At 45.2% G+C, this 21,936-nt stretch overlaps 1 protein-coding gene across 1 annotated transcript in view; it reads right to left on the reverse strand.

Moving 5' to 3' along the window:
* Positions 1 to 2,959: 2,959 nt before the first annotated feature.
* Positions 2,960 to 21,936, reverse strand: part of dym (dymeclin) — a 31,445-nt gene continuing 12,468 nt past the window's right edge. The window contains exons 12-17 of the mRNA XM_029169086.3: positions 21,725 to 21,838; positions 21,505 to 21,599; positions 19,028 to 19,127; positions 10,929 to 11,111; positions 9,471 to 9,584; positions 2,960 to 4,355 (exon numbers count right to left, since the gene is read on the reverse strand). Of these exons, the coding sequence (XP_029024919.1) occupies positions 4,206 to 4,355; positions 9,471 to 9,584; positions 10,929 to 11,111; positions 19,028 to 19,127; positions 21,505 to 21,599; positions 21,725 to 21,838 (756 nt within the window). The 3' untranslated portion in view covers positions 2,960 to 4,205. The remainder of the gene's footprint in view (positions 4,356 to 9,470; positions 9,585 to 10,928; positions 11,112 to 19,027; positions 19,128 to 21,504; positions 21,600 to 21,724; positions 21,839 to 21,936) is intronic.

Genomic DNA, 21,936 nt, shown 5'->3' on the forward strand with positions numbered 1-21,936 from the left:
AGCGACTGCGTGTCCTATAATAACGAACAATACAGTTTTAATCTCTATCTAACGCAACGCCACCTTATTTATTCGTTTCTTACCCAGATCTTCTAATGTGCATCTCCAGTGTTTAAGCCTGGGCTGGAAAGGGCCAACTGTATGAAACACTGTACAAAAAAGTAAAAAAAACTGCGGTCTTCTGAGCATCTCTGCTTTTAAGTCTTGTGAGTAAATTATTATTATTATAATTTTTGATTTGAAAAAAGCTGAGGAGACCCTTTGACATTAGTATGGACTTATGGCATGCAGTGGGGTAAAACGGTATTATGGAGGAAGATGGATGATTAATATTCTGTATAGCAGTCCTGGCCTTTACTCTAATTTATTGACACAGTGACTGCTTCCAGACAAGGGGTCATACATATGCAATTAAAGAGATTTATACTGTCTGAAGCCGAGCAGCGAACGTGGCGAGGAAGATGCACGGGAAGCTCATCATCGCTGAGATAAGAATGATAAAAATAAGACAACTTTAATTAAAAAGAGAGGGGGAGACTTTTTTCCACCACTTACAAATCTGATATCTTCTGAGGAAATAGCAAGAAAAAAAAACAAAAAACGCCCACACTGGTAAATGTCATCGCGTAATTAAAGAAAGAATCCGGGGAGGAACACCGGAAGCTGGAGATGCTGCCAGCCAGTCTCTCAGCTTGTGGTTCCATAATCAACGTGTGAGACGGGGGAGGCTCCGCTGAGATGCGCTGTCCCCAGACACGCGTCCCAGCCGACCGGTGACTCAGGTGCTGTTCAGGAAACGGAAATCTCATCCAACTAGTTCCAGTCAACAAAAACTTAAATGAGCTGAATGTCAGTGGTTAATATTTGACAGATATCATAACTGTGGCCTCATAATAAAGATATAGTAGAATGATCACATTTCTGACAGCTTCAGCTTCTAAGCATGAAATTATTACATATATAGCAAATAAACCTCATAGAGGCTATATTTCATACTCTTACGTATTTGATAAAGAGTAATATGCAGGTAAATACCTCAGATTCTTCTACGGTGCAGAAAAGTGGCTGGTTTGAGAAAATATTCTACAATCGAAGAAATTCATGGCTCCCTTTTTACAAGGACATTTATTTTTCTAGTTTGTGTGTGATTTTTTTTCTCCTATAATAGGTTTTCTTTAAACCTCTTTTCAGCGAATTCACGTCCAAAAGCTGTTGATGGATAAAAGTTTCGCAGTCTTTACCCAGCGGAGGATGTTGTATGGAGAAGGTCACTTTGCATTCACATTCCTTCAGTCGGGTTTTGTTCAGGGATTCAATTTGTGACATTTTATCAAAGTAGCTGCCGGCCCGAGCGACCCACTTCCCTTTATAGGCCATTAGAGCGAGGCAGTTTGAATATATGTGAAAAAGCGCTGAGCGTACGGGAGGCCAAGGCCAAGCGGTGGAGGCACCGCAGGTGAGTCTGCTTTGTCCCGGACACACTGGATTAAACCCGGCAACGCAACTGTCGAGAAATGTGAACAGTTTGTAGGAAAATGCTAATCAGGCGTCTGTATTTTCATTTCACAACCAGCACGATGAAGCTACGGTGGAAGCAAATGTGTGACGAGACACTGAGAGCTGGTAAAGGTACAGGAGGAACCTGCAAATCAGAGCGGCAGAACTTAATACAAATACAATAGGAAACTAATACCACATTATTTCATCAGACATTTCTTGAACAGTGCCTCTGACCCTGGTGACCGGAGGTCGTCTGCTTCCTGTGACAGTGTCCTGCAGACAGTCCGTCTGTCTCCCGGTCACAGACGCTGCTGATGAAGCTCCAGCTGTTTGAAGATTTGGGAGCGAGGGCGGGCGAAGCCGACGAATCGTTCCACCGTCGGCGTGCTTTTATTTCTCACTACTGCCGTGACCCCGTCTTAAAAAGGGGTCTTCCATCGGTACCGCGGCAGTCGGTCACATTAATGACCTCAGTGTCACTAGGGGCAACCAGTACTTAGCACAGAGCATCTTCAGCAAACTGGTCTCCAGCGCTCCGCTTTCCCCATCAGGGTTTATGCTGATCTGGGTATAACCTCCGCATGTGAAATTAAACGGCAATGCAATCTCACCTAGACCTTGAAGAAAACATACCAGGCTCTGGAAAAACTAATAATAAACTACCCATCCCAGAATCCCCTGCTTCATCCATCTTCCTGCTGTCACCTGAAATGGGAGCCCATGGTAAGGTGACCTCCGCACCATAAAGGAACAAGGAGGCCATGTCACTTTGTGAAAACGTCCGCTCAACCATCTGGCACCGCGATAATAGAGCTGGAAGCAGGTGAGAGTCGGTGCGGAGAGACAGAGTGCTTCAGTCTCCTGGAGCGTGCAGCCTTACTGTAACCTAGCAGTGACCCCCGCGCTGCAAATGGGCCATTCTTTACATCAAATTGCATCCATTATATTGTCCTTGAGAATAAGACAATTTCAGGCATGAAAATCAATACAATGGAGACGAGAGGCATGAAATTCTCCCGGGGAAGTGGGAGCTGCGGCGACACTGGGCGCCATTGTGCTGTAAACTTTTCCCCCCTGAAGTGGTGTCATGCCTGCGTTGGTGCTGCCTCTGCAGCCGCGACCACGACAGGCAACGAGACGACGAGGGGCACATCCAGCGCTGCTTTATTAGGATTCTGGGACCTGAATATGACAGTTTGGAAAAATATTAAATGTTGTATGAACGATATATGAACAAAATCAATGTTGATCTGTGCTCCACTTTAAAGATAGTTTATTCTGAACCAACTGTGACTTCATTATGACTATCCAGATGAGTGGCATTGAGAAGATGCAGACATACGGTCAACAGAAACCCTTAGTTGCCAACAGTGTAAACTAATGGGATCCAGTGACTCCTGTACTAAAGAATGGAAATTACCTCAGTATTTCACATTGCTTAATAAACAAGTACGAGTGCTCGCTTCAACATTTTTATTCAAACGCCTACTTTCAAAGTAATATTTACCACAAAATGACAGCTGTTGTCATTTTATAAGAAATAATATAAAGCCCGTTTTCCACATGGGAAAAGTCCAAGTACCAGCAGTTTTCCTTTCATTAGTAGCAGTCATGTCAACACAGCACAGTTTACATTTAGGGGCTGAATATATATAAAAACAATATACATGAAAATAAATAATTTAATACAAAGTCTATTGAAACATGCAAATAAGGTCACAAATTAAGAAGACAACTGTAATTATGAACAATAGGACGGGGTCTAATGACTTGTCCTAATTTAAGTACTTGCCTTAGGTGAACATCAGGAAAAATGGAAACGACAAAGACGGGGTAAAGTCAAACAAATGGGCTGGAAGCAACGATGGCATCACATGAATCAGAGTAATGTGGCCCACTGATATTATACATGGAGTGAAATTAGGCATTAATTAATCTGTAATTCAATGTGAGTTAAAAGCTGAAAGGACCCTACACTCTACAACAACAGCACACGGTCTGTGGGAGATGATATCTGCCTCTGTGGCCTGGTCTATATGAATGCATGTATATATGGATGTATGGATGTATATATGGATGGATGCATTGAGTGACCTGTGCAAGGTCAGAATAAAACATTTATTTATGAGATAATCACATATTTAAAGGATGTCCCGAGACAAACGGCCTGTCTTGAGCATCAGGCCGTCCGTATTTATCACTCAGCAGTAAATGGTTGGGTTCAGTGTAACTCTGCATATGTTTGAATTGACCTTCTCTTAGTTAGCAGGAAAACAAACGCAGGATTATCCGCCGCCAGTGGCCCGAGCTCCTCAGGCTTTCCAGGGGAAGTAACCGGACGTGGGCTGTGGAACCACGGGAAGCTGCTCTGATGTTAAATAGGTTCTCACTGCATTGTGCACTAACTGTACATGAGTGGGTGCTACTGTGTGAACCGCTAACCTGCACGGATGAAGCTTCACAGTGTAGAAGCAGAGGAATTATTATGATACAAGGGGAAAAAAGTGGTTGAGCTGCATAAAAATGGGGGGGTGGGGGGTGAAACGAACAGCAACCACACCATTCTGCTCAAGGTCGAGGCACTTTCAAAGCAGCGTGCGCGTACTGTAAAGGGTAACGCGCACACAACCACGCCAAACGCACACACACACACACGCATGCCGTCAGTCTGTGTTTTCCAGAGAGAACAGACATGGGGAGAGGCTTCAGCCGGAGTCCATGCTGAAGAGCTCGATGCCGTGGGGGCTCCAGTGGAGGCCGACGCCCGAGTTGAAGACCAGGGACCAGACGTAGGGGATGAAGAAATCCTCCGGCTGGTCCTCCTCCACGTATTTGAACTTCAGCTCGGGAAACTTCTATTCACACACAAACGGGACGAGAAACACCAGAGGGAACGTGGGAATGACCGAACAGAAGCTCGACATCTGTTAAGAACAGAACAACAGTGTTTTGCTTTTCGCCCACCGACCAAACCCTTCGCGTGACGGCCCAGCTCACAGCCGGCAGGTAGCAAAGAGGAGCATTAATAATACAATGATGAGCCATTATGAGCGCCTGTCTACACGTGCATGTATGTGTGCAGTGAAAGACACATGCTGACGTCCTTTGTGCGCTGGCCCCGGTCTTGTCTATTGAGTCCTGGTTGGCTCCATTCACAGCCCACTATCAGTATCATAATGACAGACAGAGGGGCTGCGGGGTCACAGGCCATATGCCACACACACACACACACACACACACACACACACACACACACACACACACACACACACACACACACACACACACACACACACACACACACACACACACACACACCATTGTGAAGGCCAGACACAATGCAGGAGCTGTATTATCTGGCTGGTGTGTGTATGTGTATGTGTGTGTATGTGTGTGTGTGTGTATGTGTAGGTGAATAAACTCAGCAGGAGTTCATGTGATGCTGACGCTCACCGTTAATCAGCCCATGCTCACTTTTACTCATGGGCCTCATGGGCCAGATTTTCACCACATAGAGCTGCAAATGACTTTCACAACATTGCACTCGTTTCGTCCGGTTTTGCAAATTTGGACCTTGGACTTTGTCGGCTTGTGAGGATCTATTTTTTCATGTCCAGCCCCGTATTTCCAGCTGGATTTGTGTCTTCGCTCTGACTCAGCTACTCCACAACATTACCGCTGTTGTTTGGAGACGGCTTGTGCGCAGCTCCGGCTGTGGTGCTTGGGGTCATTGTCTCGCTGGAAAACAAATCTCACAGTCCTCTTACGAAACGCATCAGGTTTTCCTCCAGGATTTCCTTCTATATTGTTGCGTTTATTTTGCAGCAGAGCATCAAATCTAGTCGCAATTTCTGTTTCTATGCACGTTGGCTGCAACGGTGACGCTTGGATGTGTTGTGAACTTGACATTACAAAATTATGATTCTTCAACAGAAACTATAAAGGCTTCAAACCACAGTGGCTGGTGCACAAATATGTGTTCCGTTCAGTTCTCTAACAACTAATCAGATCATCTACATAAGGTCTAGCAGTGTCTGTGCTGTATTGTCTTTAAGTTATTGTTTTCATAAAATAGATATGAGCCATAGTGGCAATATTATGCTGCACATAAAGGGCTTACGCTATGAAAAGACATTAAAGCTTATGCTATAACTGGGTTGCAAGGAAATATGAGAAGCTCTACATCATGACCTCTGAACGCAGCGCTACCACAGGAACAAGTGAAACAAATCACAGACCCGCATATATTTGCATGCTTTACACTTAAAATACAAGTGTTATTGGAATAACATCAGCACTAAATACATAGCGTGGCTTTTACTTCATGCATTATTCAAGGGCTTCTCTTAAAATCATAGGTTACTTCCTTTTGCAGGTCTTCTTGGGGATTTGTGCTTTTACTGCAGGTAGAGACAAAGAACTGTTCTGTTATAATTAATCCAACTATTCACGCCAGTGAAGTCCCGCCTGCCTTTATGCATCCTGTCCAGCGTCGGAACGCGCAGGTTCACTCACAACCAAACATGAATGGCTGTGGGAGAGGAAATTACGACGCTCTTTAACGGAAACGAAGTCTCCAGTGCATATGAGACCAATTCACTGGATCCTGAACACGACCCCCCTCCCCTCCCTGTTTCTGCAGCGGGGACATAACCACCAAGGGATTTGGTGCTACGTGAAGTCTTGCATTTCAGCACATGCCTCAGAGCCATAATGTCCCTTCCAGGCTCCAGTGGTTTATGGGAAAAGAAAAATCGCTCCAGCATCTCCAGACTGCCACATCCCAGCACTAACGTTGTATCTGCTCCTTATTCTGTCTACATTGGAGCTTCCTCTCTCTCCCTCTCTCCCTCCACCCCTCCTCTGTTTTGTTCTCTGTCTGGCAGCTGTCTGGGTCCACTTGGCCTGAGCTCATATCAGTTAGTTATGGGTCCTGGCGGGTCAGGCCCTCGCCCCTGAACACAGACTGACTGGCTGGCTGGCTTCATATCTTTGCTCAGGACTCCGTGTTCCCTTCCCTCCTCTCGCAATATGCTGTGCCGTCGTAGCCAGACGGGGAAGAATGCGTCTAGGTAGGGGCGCGCGCACAAGCGCTGCACGGCTGCGTTTCAAAAGGCAACATGGTAATCGCGGTCACACTGGGCATTCTGTCATTTGAAATACTTTATTCTTGGAAATAAGTGGGTTGCAAGTGATACTAATAATAACTAGTGATTTCAGTAACGCATAAAAAATGTTTCCACGAATGTTGTCACACAGGTTCATTACAGTTCATTATCCTCGTTTCTCGTCTAGACGGTCACTGCAGCAAGACCATTTATTTATTAAGTAACAATTGTGGTTATTTAAGTCATTCATCCCATATATTACACTCCAGCCACGTACAGTTTTCTGATTTGTCCTAATGCAGATTTTTGGCATTTGTACCTTGTGCAGTGTTTGCTAGTGGTTAGATGGATGGGACACAGATTCATGGTGCCCACAGGATGAACCCTGATTACCTGGTGAATCCCTGGCCTTCCTCTAGCACCACCAGCAGGTCAACATGGTCAAAGTGAACTGATTAATACAATCCTTCCCCTCAGGGTAAATTCCTACAATTAACGTATATAGTACATATTACAAACATGTCCACTCTGTTGATCTGCTGTTGTACTAGTGAAATCTCCAACCTGTTGCCATCTTTTTCCCGACATCCAGGTTCTTTTAGAAGTTTTGAGCATCTTTGACACGTTCGTGGTCACTTCCTGATGCACGGTTATTATACACGGTACGGTACGTCACAGCTCTATCACTGCACTGCTGCACCGGCTTTATGTCAATAAAGCAGAGATGGTGCAGCTCAAGCGGTTGATTACTCAGCGGCTGTAAAGACTGTGGGCACCCTCCATCACGGACACTCTCAACATAATTTAAAAGTGAGGATAACAGATAGATGATGACATTGTTGCACTAAATTATTAAATTAAGTTATTAATAAGAAATGACACCAGACATTAAGCTGGCCAGTCGGATTGTGAACTGGGACAGCAGATTGTTGGTTCTGGAAAGTCCAAAGCACTCGGTAACCATGAATACACAGCTGCTAGTTGTAGTAGTACTGACCAGCCGACAGAGCTCCGGGCTATGGGGCTAGGTACTACCAGCGACCCCCCACCGCCCACCCCACCCCCTCCTCTCATGAGGAGCCAGAAAGTCTGTGGCCCATCGTGGCTCAATAAGGCAGATTTCGGCTGGCCGGGCTAAACAACACATTCCACAGGCACTGCCCATGAGAGCCACTCACGCCTCACACACCCTGAAACAACACACACACACACAAACAATGAGGGAGACGGTTGAGTGACGAGGCACTGAGGGTCGTCGCGAGGGTATTAGCCGCCTCCTTTTAACTCATGCTTTCAGCTGGGGCCTAATTTGCATGCTCTTGTCTTGTGTGAATGCTTTAAAGTTCCTTGAGTAAACAGACTTTTTTTTTTTTTTTTTTAGTCAGCATGCAACGTTTGCCTCACCTCGCACAACCTCCGTCTGTTTTGTCAGTTACAAAAAGGAAAAAAAAATATTTACTTTACAACTGTTAGTCGCCTCAACAAACCGATTTCGAGGGAGTAAATTTCCTGGTGGGTGACGCTAAAACTGCTTTGCATGGGTCAACACTCAACTCCAGGTACTTTTTCAAGGCGTTTCTGACACACTGAGATGTGGATGAAGAATCTATTGAAACGGTTCAATTTAAAAGCGGCCATAGGACAAAGTCATTTTACTAATGAATAACATGCTCAGAGTTGACGTCATTAGAGAGGAACGAGCAACCTGACATGTCTTTAACAACTTTTTCTGTGCACACTCAACAGATTGGGAAACTAATACTGCTAAAAGCTTTTACTGAATAATTACCAACTTAGCAATGATTCTTCATAACCTCCACCCAACCTATGGATTTTTGAGTTGTGGGCTAAATAGCGGGATGAGCTCATATGATGAAGGTTAGGCAGAGGTAGAGAGACAGCTGTTTGTTTGAGCGATGGCATCATCACACGGCTGGAACTCCTCCCCGAGGAGACATTGCCATCGCTTCGCGTCGCCCCGTGGAGCCGGGGAGCAGTCGCATGGTGGAGACTCGACGCGACTCCTGCACGGGAGCAACGGCCGGTGCACGTGTCTGAGTGCAGGTGTGTGCGCCACAGGTTCACCGCCCTCCCTGAAGGACGCGGCAGGGTTATCCATATGGCTCCGCGTATAATTCTATGGCTCTATGGTCGATAGCTACATTAAGGCGTCGAGGTTTCTGTCGAAGAGCGAGACAGAGGGAGCACATGGGCTCACGGCCATGCGCCATCCCTCTTCCGCGCCGGCTAGTGAGACAAATGCCTTGCAGCCAGCCGCCAAGTATAGAACATGAAACACATGATGAAACATGCAATTAGGAGCTTATGTGCCGGCGAGGAGCAGAGTGGGGGGACCGCTGGTTACATATTTCCTGACTGATTAATGGACGAGCAGCGGGCGGGGCGGGGGTTAGTGAACCCGCTAGAGTGTTGGGTAACGAGCCATGGTGGCAGATTTATGTCCCGGCCCACCCCCTCCTCGCAATCTTATGTGTCCATGACAAAGTGCCCCACAGGCCCCCAGCCCATCTCCTTGAAATGTCATTACATGTTCGCATGTATCAGGCCAGAAGAGATGGAATGAAGATGGCCATTAATGCTAATGAGAAGTGGGCTTTGGTCTTTTTTTCTCAGGTCCCCTTGGCTCTTTCCATCCTTTCCTTGCCCCACTGCATATCCCTAACCCATACCTCTGCCAGTGTCTCACCTGTCACCATCATCAAGTCAGCCATACCTCGCAGCCTGTATAACCCACTGCAGCCTCCATCGGAGTATCTTGGTGTCCAATATGTGCTCATATCATTACTCCTCACCTCTAGGCTCTCCTTTTCCACCCACCCTCCTGCTGTGTCTCTGATTTACCTTCAGTCTGTCCTTGGGCAGGGCCTGGGCTCCTTTCATGATGACCTCCTGGACCCTCTCAACTGACAGGTCAGTTCCAGCCTGCTCCAGGCGCTGACTGAAGAAGCCAATCACCTAAAGGCCAAGTAAGAGGTAACAGTCAATCACAACCTGAACCCAGAGATGCAGACAACAAGATGCACACGGTTTGCAATGGACTGAAGTGTAAACAAGACTCTGAAACCGTCTTGGGCTACGGCAGCAGTTTGACATGTTGGATTTCTCGCCAAGAGTAAGATAAGAAGACAGACATCAATCTGTCTGTTATATCAGACAGGTGACAAGGCAGTGTATCTTCCCAACATTTGGCTTTGCACAAATATCTAACAACATAACATGATGTTGGGAACAAACTAAGTCAGTAACCAAGTGAAGTTAAATTCATGCAGCCAACTTATTTTGATCAGTTTGATCCGAGACATCATCTTACCTGCATCAGCAGCAATTAAGTTTTCTCGTGCTCAGTTTCCTAGCAACAGTGAGATGCTGCATAAATCAATCTATACCATGCAAGCACACATATCCACATAGAGTCTAATTAATATGTCAGTTATATTGAACCACTAATAGAGGATTATAATTAATCTAAGTTTCTAAAACTTGACGAATTGTATGAATTCTGATTTAGAGAACTGAAAATATGCCGTGAACTCAGGCTCAGCTAATATGCCTATTAGCACATCAGCTAATTTTCATCAAAAAAAACAACTAGGTTCTGTATAACTGATTTTCCATAATGCTCTATTTTGAGGAACCAATTGTGAACATGGGTCTATAGGCGACGTTTTCTCCGCTCTGTGTTCATGAAACAAAACAAACCAGAGACCTAGCGCATGTGCATGTGTCTACATCTATCGGATACTAATCTTCTCATTTAGTCGGGGGACCTCTCATATGGGGTTGATTTAGAGAAGCAACACAGCCGGCCCCTGATCCTGCATCTCAGGCTCACACACAGATTTGCAGGGACAGGAAACCCTTCAGAGAAAAGCCTTAGGGAGACAGATTTAGCTGAGGGACTGTAGCTACCACGCTTCCCTCACGCTTAAGGATAGCACCAACCCAGCCTTCAAACATACATACTCTCAGACACTGAAGCTTTCCATCTTCTTCGTCATGACTAATGCAGTCATCGATGACAGCTTTCTTTTGCCCTGTCTCTAACTCCCCCCCTACGCTAAACATTATCAATAAATATTTGACATGCCGCCTCTTGACACAGGGGGACTGATGAAATCATCAATACTACTTAAGCTCACAAAGCCCAGAATGTCATATAGTCCCCTTGCACACTATGCTGTCGCTGTAAACCAAGAGGACATGCAGCTTGTGTATAGACATGATTTATGGAATAATGACTAAAGATCAGCAAACACCGTGAGCTAAAGTGCTTCCTCTGCCAAGGCAAAGCAGACTGACCATGTCCAAGTTCTGCATGATGTCCTGGAAGGATGGGTGCGTCCTGAACTGCTCAAAGAGCTCCCTCTTGTAGAGCAGCGCGTACACCAGGTTGGGGTTGTGGTGTAGGGAGTTGCACAGGCAGGAGTTGATGATCTCCAGCATCATGCGGATCACCTCCTCAATCACATTTAGGTCCTGGGCCTGAGGGAGAGGGAGGATGTAAAGGTTAATTGGTTTCCCACTACACTGGTTTCACTTATAATAGTGTTTTAAAAATGATTGCCTCCTGATAAATTGATCAGCAGGGGGTAACAGAAAGGTGGAGGCGATGGGGGGGGGGGGGGGGGGGGGGGGGGGGGGGTGGGGGGGGGGGGGGGGGGTGGGGGGTGGGTGGTGGGTGGGGGGGGTTGGAAAATGCTGGTGGAGGAATGAACAATGCTGGTGCATCGTCAGCCAAGGTCTTCGTGAGGGACAGAGAGACGACCTTGCTAGTCACAAATCAAGTCATGTCACAGTGCGTTTCACCAGTGCCACTATAGGAAGAGAGGTGTTGGAAGACTATATGCAAAGAATATGGAGTTTAGAGACTTGGTAAATCGAAGTATGAAAAGCTGTGAATTTGAATTCATTGTCATTCTGAACAAAAACAAAACAAAACAAGTGAACTGTGTTGATGTTGACCTTTAACCCACTAAGAAGTAACTATAGTGAGTTTCTGTGCGTCACCCTTATCATTAACACAGAAGATATTAAAGAAACCAACCAAAACAGATTGTATCATGCATTGTTCTTTAGTTGCTGTGTTCACGGACATTGTGTCAACACAGACAGACAGAGACACACCACTCTGAGGAGATAACGTTTCTCATGGTGGCAGCCGGAGTAGACTGTGGGAAAATGAATCATCTTCAAAAGGAGATAAAAAGAAACTAGGTGGCGAAGCAATGGCGAATACAGTCAAAAGATAAAGTCGGATGTTCTTGTGGTGTGACGTGCGCGGGCACGAATCCGTCATGTGGTCGTGACGGTATCGATAAGATCCCTGGGTGACGCCGTCCTTTTCCGAACCAATCTAAATATACAGAACAATGAATAGCAGCACATGAAAAACAAACATTGTGAGCACACACCAGTACCCAGACATCAGTGATAAGCTTATATTGGCTGCTCTGCTCTATGTAATGCACATAAGGAAAACAAACCGACCCATAAATCAGGGAATCGGACAACATTTCTTCTGTGCCCTTGCGCTGCATTGGTATTTTCTACATGAGTGTATAAGTGAAGTTGATGGTCGACACGTCTGCCTATCCACCGTTCATCAGCTGCACCACAATACACTCACAAATGGACTGAATACTAATGTGGGACACAACAATAGGTAAGTTCCTCCAGTGCGCAATTGACCAATTCAACCAGTTGATCCAAAAACTTTAATCATAGAGTTGTTGCTTGCTTATTTTGCAAAGTCGCTTAATGATAAAACCTCTACACCAAAACAACAGCCATAAAAGAAATATGAGAACGAATATTTGTTCCCCGTGGCCAGACGCCATCTTGATAATTCATTTTCATGACAAACATTATTCTGATGATGACCTGCTTCGATAAGAATATCCTAATAATAGATTAGACCCGTCTCCGAGCGGCAGCCCTGCAACACTGCAGCCGCAGGTGATCAGGAGCCGAGATACCCCTCCAATCTGGGCTAGCCATCTGGAAGGAAACTGCATGCGCTAGCATTTCTCATCCCATCTCCGCTGCCCTGCTTTGGAAACAACTACTTATCTAATAAATAACTTTGCTTTCTGTGTGGCCATCTTTTGTGCTGCAGCCACACAGAAGCTTGTGAACCCACACACACACATAATAAGCCCCTGAAAGCAGGCAGGGGGATTATGAAGACTGTAAAAAAATAAATGCATGAATAAAAGGCACTGTGTTGTGGGTTGACCACGACGCGGGTCTGACCAGATGCAATAACGCGCCGACTTCCACGCGCTGGCAGATAAAGGTGCGTGGAGCTTTAACAGGCACATGTGAAGGCTGTAATGAGGATTGATTGTGCGTCTGGAGGCAGAGGTGGCTCTCTGGGCTAGACTCCACTGCCTGGCTAGATCTACTCCGCTCCGCTCTGTTCTGCTGTGGCAGGCCATAATTAGACAGAAAGCAGCGACAGATATAGGAGACAAGTGAGTGGGAGGAAGAGGAGGCAGAGGAAAGAAGACGGGAACAAAAATGGAAGCAGAGGGAGGGGGAAAAAAAAAGGACGGGGGGAGTTTGACAAAGAAAGTGAACGATGAAGAGGAGACAAAAGGAGGCAGAGGAAGGCAGAGTAGGAGTGAGGGATGCCTGTCGTGTTTGTGCTCTAGCTCTTCACCCAGCCTAATGAGATTAGCCTGGCAGGAAAAAAAAATGCCACACTGGGGAATTCAGGTCACATGAAAATAGGCTAGCTAGACGTCTGCCTGGCCCTCTGTATTTGTTTGTCAAGTGGATGAGATTAAGAGGTCCACAGTCTACTTGAAACCCAGACAGGATTTAAATGTCTTGGCTCCTCCTCCTCCAGTTCTCCCCCCCCAAAACGATGGACGCACCTGAGATGTTTGTGTGACTGCGTGAAGACCATCACCGCCTTCCCCCCCCCCTCTCATTTTTTTTTTCCATTTCCTCCCCTCCTCATTTATGTCCCTTCTCCTCCTGTCATGTGCTATTTTCCACCCTCCTGCATTGTCATTTAGTCACCACCGCTCATGCTGCTATTTTATGTCTTGTCTCCGCCCAGGAAAATACAGGCCTCAGACATGAGATATATCATTAGTCTCCGTGATACTGCCCTGTTTTACTATTCGCTCAAACCTTGCAGGAAAACTGTGAATGTGTGTGTTTGGTAGCTTTTTCATCTGTCTGCTGCTGATTCACCGGCGCACAACTGCGTTAAATCTGCAGGTGTGTTTGGCCTTTGATTTCCGTCTGACAGGCTAAATTATAGAGTTCAGTTTTCAAAAGTAATATGTGGCTAGGACGGACGCTGCTGACATTACACAGACTCTCGGGTGTCGGGCTGTCCTATCATACCAATACATGTTTTTATGCAAGTGTTTTTGTGTGTAGACAGGGTGTTTAGAGACACAGACATGTAAATCCCCATAAAGTAGGAGCTGGCATCATTAAACCAATAGCTTAGTGATTCCCTGGCTGGCCCTGCTGCTCACTACAGGCTGTTGCAGGGCAGATAAACCAGACGTATTAAGAGACAGTACTGACAAAGACAAGGGCATTAAGATAAACACAGACAAGACACAGAGAGAGAAAAACAGGAGGAGCCAAACGCCCCACCTAAACAGGCCGCCTGAAATCTGTTTCACTGCATCAGAATGCGAACCATTCCACAGACAAACACTGGCATCCATGTCCCCACCAAATATAGAGACACTTACTGAGTAGCAGTTTCTAGTAAAATGCACTGAAGGAAAACTGTAATTTAAAAAAGATGGAGGGTTTGAAAAGGAAAATTAGACTAGGGAAGAAAAAAAAAGCTCTACGTGGACAGACTGAGGGTCAGACTGGCTGAGTAGCTGCAACCTGCTCTGTCTGTTGGGACTTTTTAAATGGGTCATTGTCTGACCTGCATTATGGTACCACAGCCATGTCATAATCGCGCCATTTTGTAGAGAATGGTGCCCAGGTCAGCTTCTTATTACCCCACAGACTCACAAAACGTCCTTTGTTGCACACATGAAATGAGGCAATTGCACCCCGACCGCAGGACAGTCTGGGTTTAAAATCGGTTTAGGAAAGACTGTGTTGGACAATCGCTGCATCACTGTCTGTGCGGACGGGGAAGTCCAGCATATTTGCAGACAGACAGCTTATTAGCCGTTTAAATAAGCGCACTGCCGCTCCGGAGTGAACAGTGGGAAGCCGGGGGCCTAAACAGCAGAGATGCAGGCGATGAGGCGAGTGATAATGACCAGAGAGATGAGGCCAACAGCTGCAACAGCGCCGTGGCGGATAGGTGGGCAGCGCTAATTGATCCGCTGCGAGCTGTGCTCGCCTTTGCCGCGTCTCAATCAGGAGAAGACCAGGACACAGCAGGGCCGCGCTAATTATCATTTGGAAGCAGACAATCGTCAGGACCCCAGAGCACCTGCTGTCTTGCAGGGGTGGCACTCCTACTGCCTGAGACAAATACACAGAGCGACGCAGCGAGAGGGGAGATGAGAGGCCCACAGGAAGAAAGAGATACGGGATAACGAGTACACAACACGGTCCGACGTCGTTTTCACTAGGCAGGTGAGGAGAGAACATGAGAAGCTGGTCTGGCCCGTCCTCACGGTTGGAGGCCGCCTTAATGACAGGAACACAAGGAGACAGCCCTTTGTTTGGGACCAGAAGATGACATAATGAGCCACATAAAACGGGGGACTAGATCTGAGAGGGTACTAATAATTACTAAAACGCCACCTCATTACACATCATTTTATTGAGTGTTGACTTTTCTAATCAAGACTACAGAGAATTGACCTTGAGTTGGGTTCGTTTGGTGCAGCGGTTTGATCAAACCCCATACAGTGACTAACAATGACAAAAAAACACAGCAGAATTTCACAAAAGAATCTGCTGTATGCTCCTGCACATCTCGGAGGTGGCCAACACATTCACACTGCACCACTCTGTAGAGGTCAAAAGCCTTTTGAATGCTTTAACCAGGCTAATAATCCCCACGCTGGTCTGGACCCTTTTATTATTTTAATAAAATAATATTTATTTTAGTATTAATTTCATAATCTCTGTTTGTTCGTATCATCTCTGTCCCTGAAAATGGAGGAGATTGTATGTTATGTATCAATCCTGCAAGAAGACTGGCAATACATCAAATCCTTAACACAGCCTGTATTATTCACACTTCAATTACCAACCGATAAATAGAAGATAGACAGAAGTGAACGCAACCTTTTAAAATGTAAAGTTAATTCACTTGACTGTTTTCCCCGGTGGAGAGAACATGTAGAAACAGTATGGCGTTTAAATAAATGGCTAATTACTGTTTGGAAAAATATAATACCACTATAAACATACAGTAGCTGAAATAAGCTTTAGTCAGCAAATATACTGGTAGAATTATTAGTTTGATTATTTGTATGTGGACATATTAGTTCGGAATGTGCATGAAAACGCTTTAATACTACAACAACCAAAACTGGTTGATTATAAAATGTCCATTAAATATAATTTATATAAAGTGTTTGAAATTTCAAATTTCAAGTCATCTCACGGCTGTAAATGTGTTGGGAAAACTGAATTTGGCAAATTCCTGGAAGATTCCAGAAAATAAACTGAAGGCATAATGTTTATTATCTGTTGATACATCCTCCGGCTCTGCTTTTACCCTAAACAAGAGGAAGGGTGCTGCAAAGTTAATGCATGTGTCTGCAGCGGCTATTAAAACAAGATCACAGATTGTGACTCAACCAGCACATATAAACACATAGACAGGGTGGTCCAACGTGCTCCTGGCTGTGTGTGTGTGTGTGTGTGTGTGTGTGTGTGTGTGTGTGTGTGTGTGTGTGCTTCCCAGAAATGTGCAACAGTAAACAGACTAAAAGGCAGAGAAGTAACATTACCACTGCCGCTGGCCGGGAGCATAAACAGTGACATACAACACAACACAGCACGTATCCACTTCGTTTTATGTTTGTTTGTATGTACGGGCACATAATGCATGTCATTGCACAAATCTCAAAGGGCAAAATGAAAAAAAAAAAAAAAGCAATCAGCAGTGCAGAAGCCATGGAGAGCAACCATACCACCCCCTCCCACCTCCATGGTTGGACTGGGAGCCCCTGGCAGTACCTGGGGGCTTAAGAGGCCCTAATCCTTCACTCTTTCTTCCCTGAGACTAAACAGACACAGCAGCACAAACACATTCTGGGATAGGGGCGGTGTATACATGAGAGAGACCGAGACCAAGAGGCACAGAGAGAGGAGGAGACAGTAAGAGAGACGTTAACACATAAGCAGGACGGGCCCAGATTTAACCCGCAGCTTAGAGCGTTTGACAGCATTTTTTTTCATATCCGCCTCCCAGTTTCTCCCTCGTAAAGAGAGCAATTACATGTCCAAGACAATCCCACATTAAACAAACATTAGTTCTCTCTCCAGAGCCAGACTCGGCCAAATTACATTGTTTCCAGATGCCTGTCACAAAAACACACTTAAGTGCCTCGGCCACATCCAGGAGAGGGTCAGAGATGGAGGAGAGGCACATTAGCCAGCGTGTGCGGCCATTAAAACTGGTCAGATAAGAAGTGCTCAGCACGGAGTTTTATGTAAACACCAGTCTGAAATTGATACCGACGTCCAAGAAGGTAGGAGCTCGCACCTACGCCCTTCAAAAAACGGATCGCCTACTCTAAAACGTCACCGCATGAGAGTCACTGCAGCAGAATCGGTCGGTTCCGCCTGGTGCCTTTTGGCCGCGACCCGCCGGGCTGACGGTCTGCCGCTCTAGTTTTTGTGGCGTGTCCTGCACCTTTGGCACCGGCCAGAACCCCGTCAGCAGCTTTTCAGCCCATTCAGCATGTTGAATTAATGGCAGACTCATCGGTGAGAGAGACCCGCTCCCGTTTTCTGTTCAGCCTGGCAAATCACAACGTGAGACCCGGCCCCAGTACCGCTTCTTATCAGACATATCAGCAGCCTGTGCAAGAAAATAGAGCACGAAGGGATGACTTGTTCATGTTTAATGTTCAGTATCTGCAGCCCAACCGCTGCCACTTGTTCATATAAAGTTTTCCACCTTTTAGCCCAGAATCAGGTAATTACAGGTAGGCCAATTTTATTAGCAACGCTGCTGATGCTGTGGTGAGATCAACATTTTAAGCCTTCGGGGTGTCACGCTTGATTTACAAAGGAAGATTTCACCCTGGGTGACAAGTTAGTCACAACCAGTGTGATCAAGGAAGGATTAAAAGCCTAATTCAAGGCCTGGCCGGAAAAACCCTTCACATCTGAATAGCACAACACAACTTATCAAAGCTGCCAAAAAAAAAACAACCTCTACCACAAAAGATGCTCACCACTTCTGTGTTTGTGCAACTCGACTAGAGTCGAGACAAAATTAACTGACTTCATATCTCTAGGTGGGTTTGTGTGTGTGCATACTCAAAAGGCAAACAACACAGTATGTTCCTTTCATTTAGCGATGCCAGTAAAGTTATATGCAGACCTTTAAATGCGGATAGTAAACAAGGGAACCATGGTAGACATGGGAACCAATGCCACAATGAGTTAGTATAGTCTAAGCTCAAGGATAACTGCAGTATCAGAAAAGTTGACCAACTCTGTCTTATAAGTCTATGACCCAGACTGGATGTCAGACACTGTTCTGAGAAAACAACCCTCATTGTAAGTTTCCCATGAAATAATCACTCTGGAAATCTGTCTTGTGCCCTTGAGCAACACACTGAATGTCTTGCAAAAGCATGAGATGAGAGTTGTTCACACTTTTGACCTCTCACCATGTTTTTGTGTTTGTCTTATTATATTTATCACTGCGACCATCTTCACTCTGACTGGAACAACGGAGTGATTTCATAAGGTTATCAAAGACGATGTAATCCTCATCATCCATCACATCAAGGGGATGTTTACGCATATATACACACACACTACATAAATAACAATATACATGTTTGTCAGAGGCCAACAGTCACAATATGGCTAAAGAGTTGATGCAGGCTGCCGTTTGACAGCAGGCTGCCACAGCACATTTTCAGATTTGATGTTTTCCAGCAACGGCTTCAAACTACGAGTTCCGTCCTCAGACAAACCCCAAACAAATGCATTTCTAAACCCATGATGGAAAAATGCTTCGAGGCAGACCACAAATTCAGTTTTCCTTGTTTACTTTAGTATAATAGGAATATTAACACTAAATAAGAAACAACTTCCATTGTGTTAGTTTATACAAGCATAAACACGGGAAAAGGGACAAACTGGTTTTGGACTTGGGGAACGAAAATGACCAGCACCTGTAAAGCTCACTGGTTATAAGGTATTCAGTGATTTGCTGTGTGTGTGTGCGTGCGTGCGTGTGTGTGTGTGTCACTTACATAGTCGGGCAGAGCTGTGTTATCCGGCTGCCTGCCTCTCAGACTCTGCGTTGCCTGCTCCAAAACCTTGTTGTGCTTTTTGGAAAGCAATGCAAACAAACTACAAGAGAAGCACAGACAGGGGCAAAAACAAGTGAGAGCAGCAAGTGGATGATTCACAGCGAAGAACAAATCAACATCAACATCAAAGTCTCAACATGCAGTAGTCACACAGCTGGCGTTGAATGGCGAATGAAGGCTGATGTGCTCAAATCACTTACACTCAGATTATTAAAGAATAATATGACATTTGTATGTTATATTATAAAAATAGACATATTTAAATGAGTTCTCATTTATGTAAGGTTTATAATACATTGTTGTAACAAGTGTTGGTATAATTAATAAAAATCAGCTAAACAATATTTGAATGTGCTCTTTATGCCAACACATTTCAATGAAAGCAAGGACTAGGGATCCTCATATGCACAAAACCAGTCAGAGCTCCACCTGTCCATCTGTCAGCACACATACAAAAGCTCTCAGCATTATTTATCCAGGCTAATCTGCCAAATTGCAGCTGGAGGGAGATATCTGAGAAGCTACAGTACGAGGTGGTTTAGGTCTTATCTACAGAAGTAATGTCAAAGATGTCATTACCTGTGACTACATAATGGGACCTGTTATAATATCTAGTCAGGTTTCGCCATTTCAAATAGGAGACCACCATGGAGGTTCCACCTGGGTCTGGTGGCCACAATAATGCACTGTGACTAGTCGCTCTGTCACGTCCCTCATTCATGCTGAGGCAATGATGGACACGACTCAGGAAACAGGGACACAGAAGCATTTCCACACTGCTGGCCTGATCCCAAAAATCAGTTAGAAGGCGGAGGTAATGACAGACAGGGTCCACCCCAGGCATTAATGATGTAAAGGTGCTCTGTCTTCGACAATCAAAAGGTTTCACTTATATCTGGACACACACGGTGCTCCGCTTGAAATATGCATTCAGACATTAGCCAGGGTTAAGATATGTTTGAAGCTTGAACCAGACCTTTCTTGCAAGTTGTCAAGTCTTTCTTGTAAAATTTATATTTGTAGAAAAGTCTTTTAAAATTACCATTCCTTTTGAATAGTTATTTGGCTTCTGGCCAGACACAGAAAGTCACTTTATGGCGTCACCATGGACTCTGGGAACATTACGATCATTCAAAAACCATTCATCAAAAATTCAAAAGGGGCGATTACAAGCTTTAAACAGTAACGAGTTGTTGCAGGCCTACAAACAAACACAGTCAAGTGTGCTGAAACCAGAAAAAGAAGCGTTAGCACATCATGTGTGCTGGCAGCTGACACTGCGGACATGGTCCGAGGGGAATCCTAGTAAAATGAAATGATGAACGTAACTATAAGTTATCGTCTATGAAGGCAAGTTCTCTGTGCTGAAGGCAAACCAACCCACCACTGCCTGGAAATAAACAACACCAGCTGCAAGTCAATTAAGATCTACCGTTTAACAGTGTCTGGATGACATTTGGAAATTCCTGCCAGGAAAGTCCCTTTATCTAACAGCCAGCCAGATCAGCCCAGCCCAGGACATCATAATCATCATCATTATCATTATTATCAGGCAGAGTCAGTCGCTCTGCATCAGCACAAGACAGACATGCAGACGTCCACAGACAGAGTTCCTCTCTGGCTTAAAACACCAGCGAGTCAAAGATATGGAGGCAGACACAGGCAGACAGATAAGCGGATCCTTGAATGAGCGTGAACGTGTGCAGGTCTCCGGGGGAAGGAAACATTCCTTCCCGTGTGCCGAGAGTTCACAAACATCTGCGTGGAAATATGCATAGTTTTATGTAGATGTTTGGACAAATGTTACTACAGTACAATTATTATGAGTTGCAGACTTGGCTCGTGTGTTTGTGTAGGTGTCGGTTTGTGAGGTTTTCAGCTCGTCCTCAGTCTCACGGATCCAACCAGTTTCCTCGACTCCCTCCTGCTGCATAATGCGCCCCTCTACACACCCTCTAAAGTGTTAAGTCTTCGTCTCCTCCTCTGCTGCCGCCACTGTCGAGTTACCAGAACATACCAGGATATTTTGCACTGATTCAGCGTGAGTCATTAAAATGAATGAGTGCGTTTGAATTTGTTTCCATTCCGGTCTCTGCCTGACTCACACAGGCTTGTATGCAAATCTGACGTGGATGACTCTTCCAAAAGCTCACAACTCATGTAAAGCAGCAATTAATAAATGTGTAACGGAAGTTGTTTTTAAATCATAACGCTAAAGACAAAAAAATGAAAAAGGTCAAGAATCGGCTTTTTATTAAAACTACAAATAATAACGCATTTAAATGTCAAACAGGAAACCTAGGAAAAAACCTGGTCCTAGCTTTTTAACAGTGTTTTAATAAATGCCAACATTTACATGTATTGGCATTAAAACAGCTGAATAGAAGACTAAAGACGAGAAGGCAGCTGGTTCTTACCTGATGATGCGCTGGGCAGCATACTGGTGCAGACATCGAAACTGAGCCGACATGTTGGCAAGCGCGGCCAGACAGTTAGTGTGAAGGTACTTATCCTAAAGAGATCAACAGTTTCAAAAGGTGATCATATTGGTCTAACATGTGTCTAAGAGCCAATAGGCTTGTGATTGCTCTTATTGCACGCAAGTGTGAAAAACGTGCCAGCGAGCGTTCATCTTACCCTTGTCCGGGTCATGTTGAACTGGATCGTGCGGATGACAACTAAGATGAGCAAACTACCAAGGGAAATCTCTGTCAAAGACCTCTCTGTGTACCAGGAGATGTTCTTTAACATCTGAAATAAGGAGAGGACGGAAAGCACGAGGAGGGATTTATGATTATCCAGTAATTGGAGGTAATGGGGTTCGCAGCGGTGGTACCCGAAAGGTGAAC

The sequence above is a fragment of the Betta splendens genome, chromosome 12 (assembly GCF_900634795.4).
Source record: "Betta splendens chromosome 12, fBetSpl5.4, whole genome shotgun sequence".
Classification (NCBI taxonomy): domain Eukaryota; kingdom Metazoa; phylum Chordata; class Actinopteri; order Anabantiformes; family Osphronemidae; genus Betta; species Betta splendens.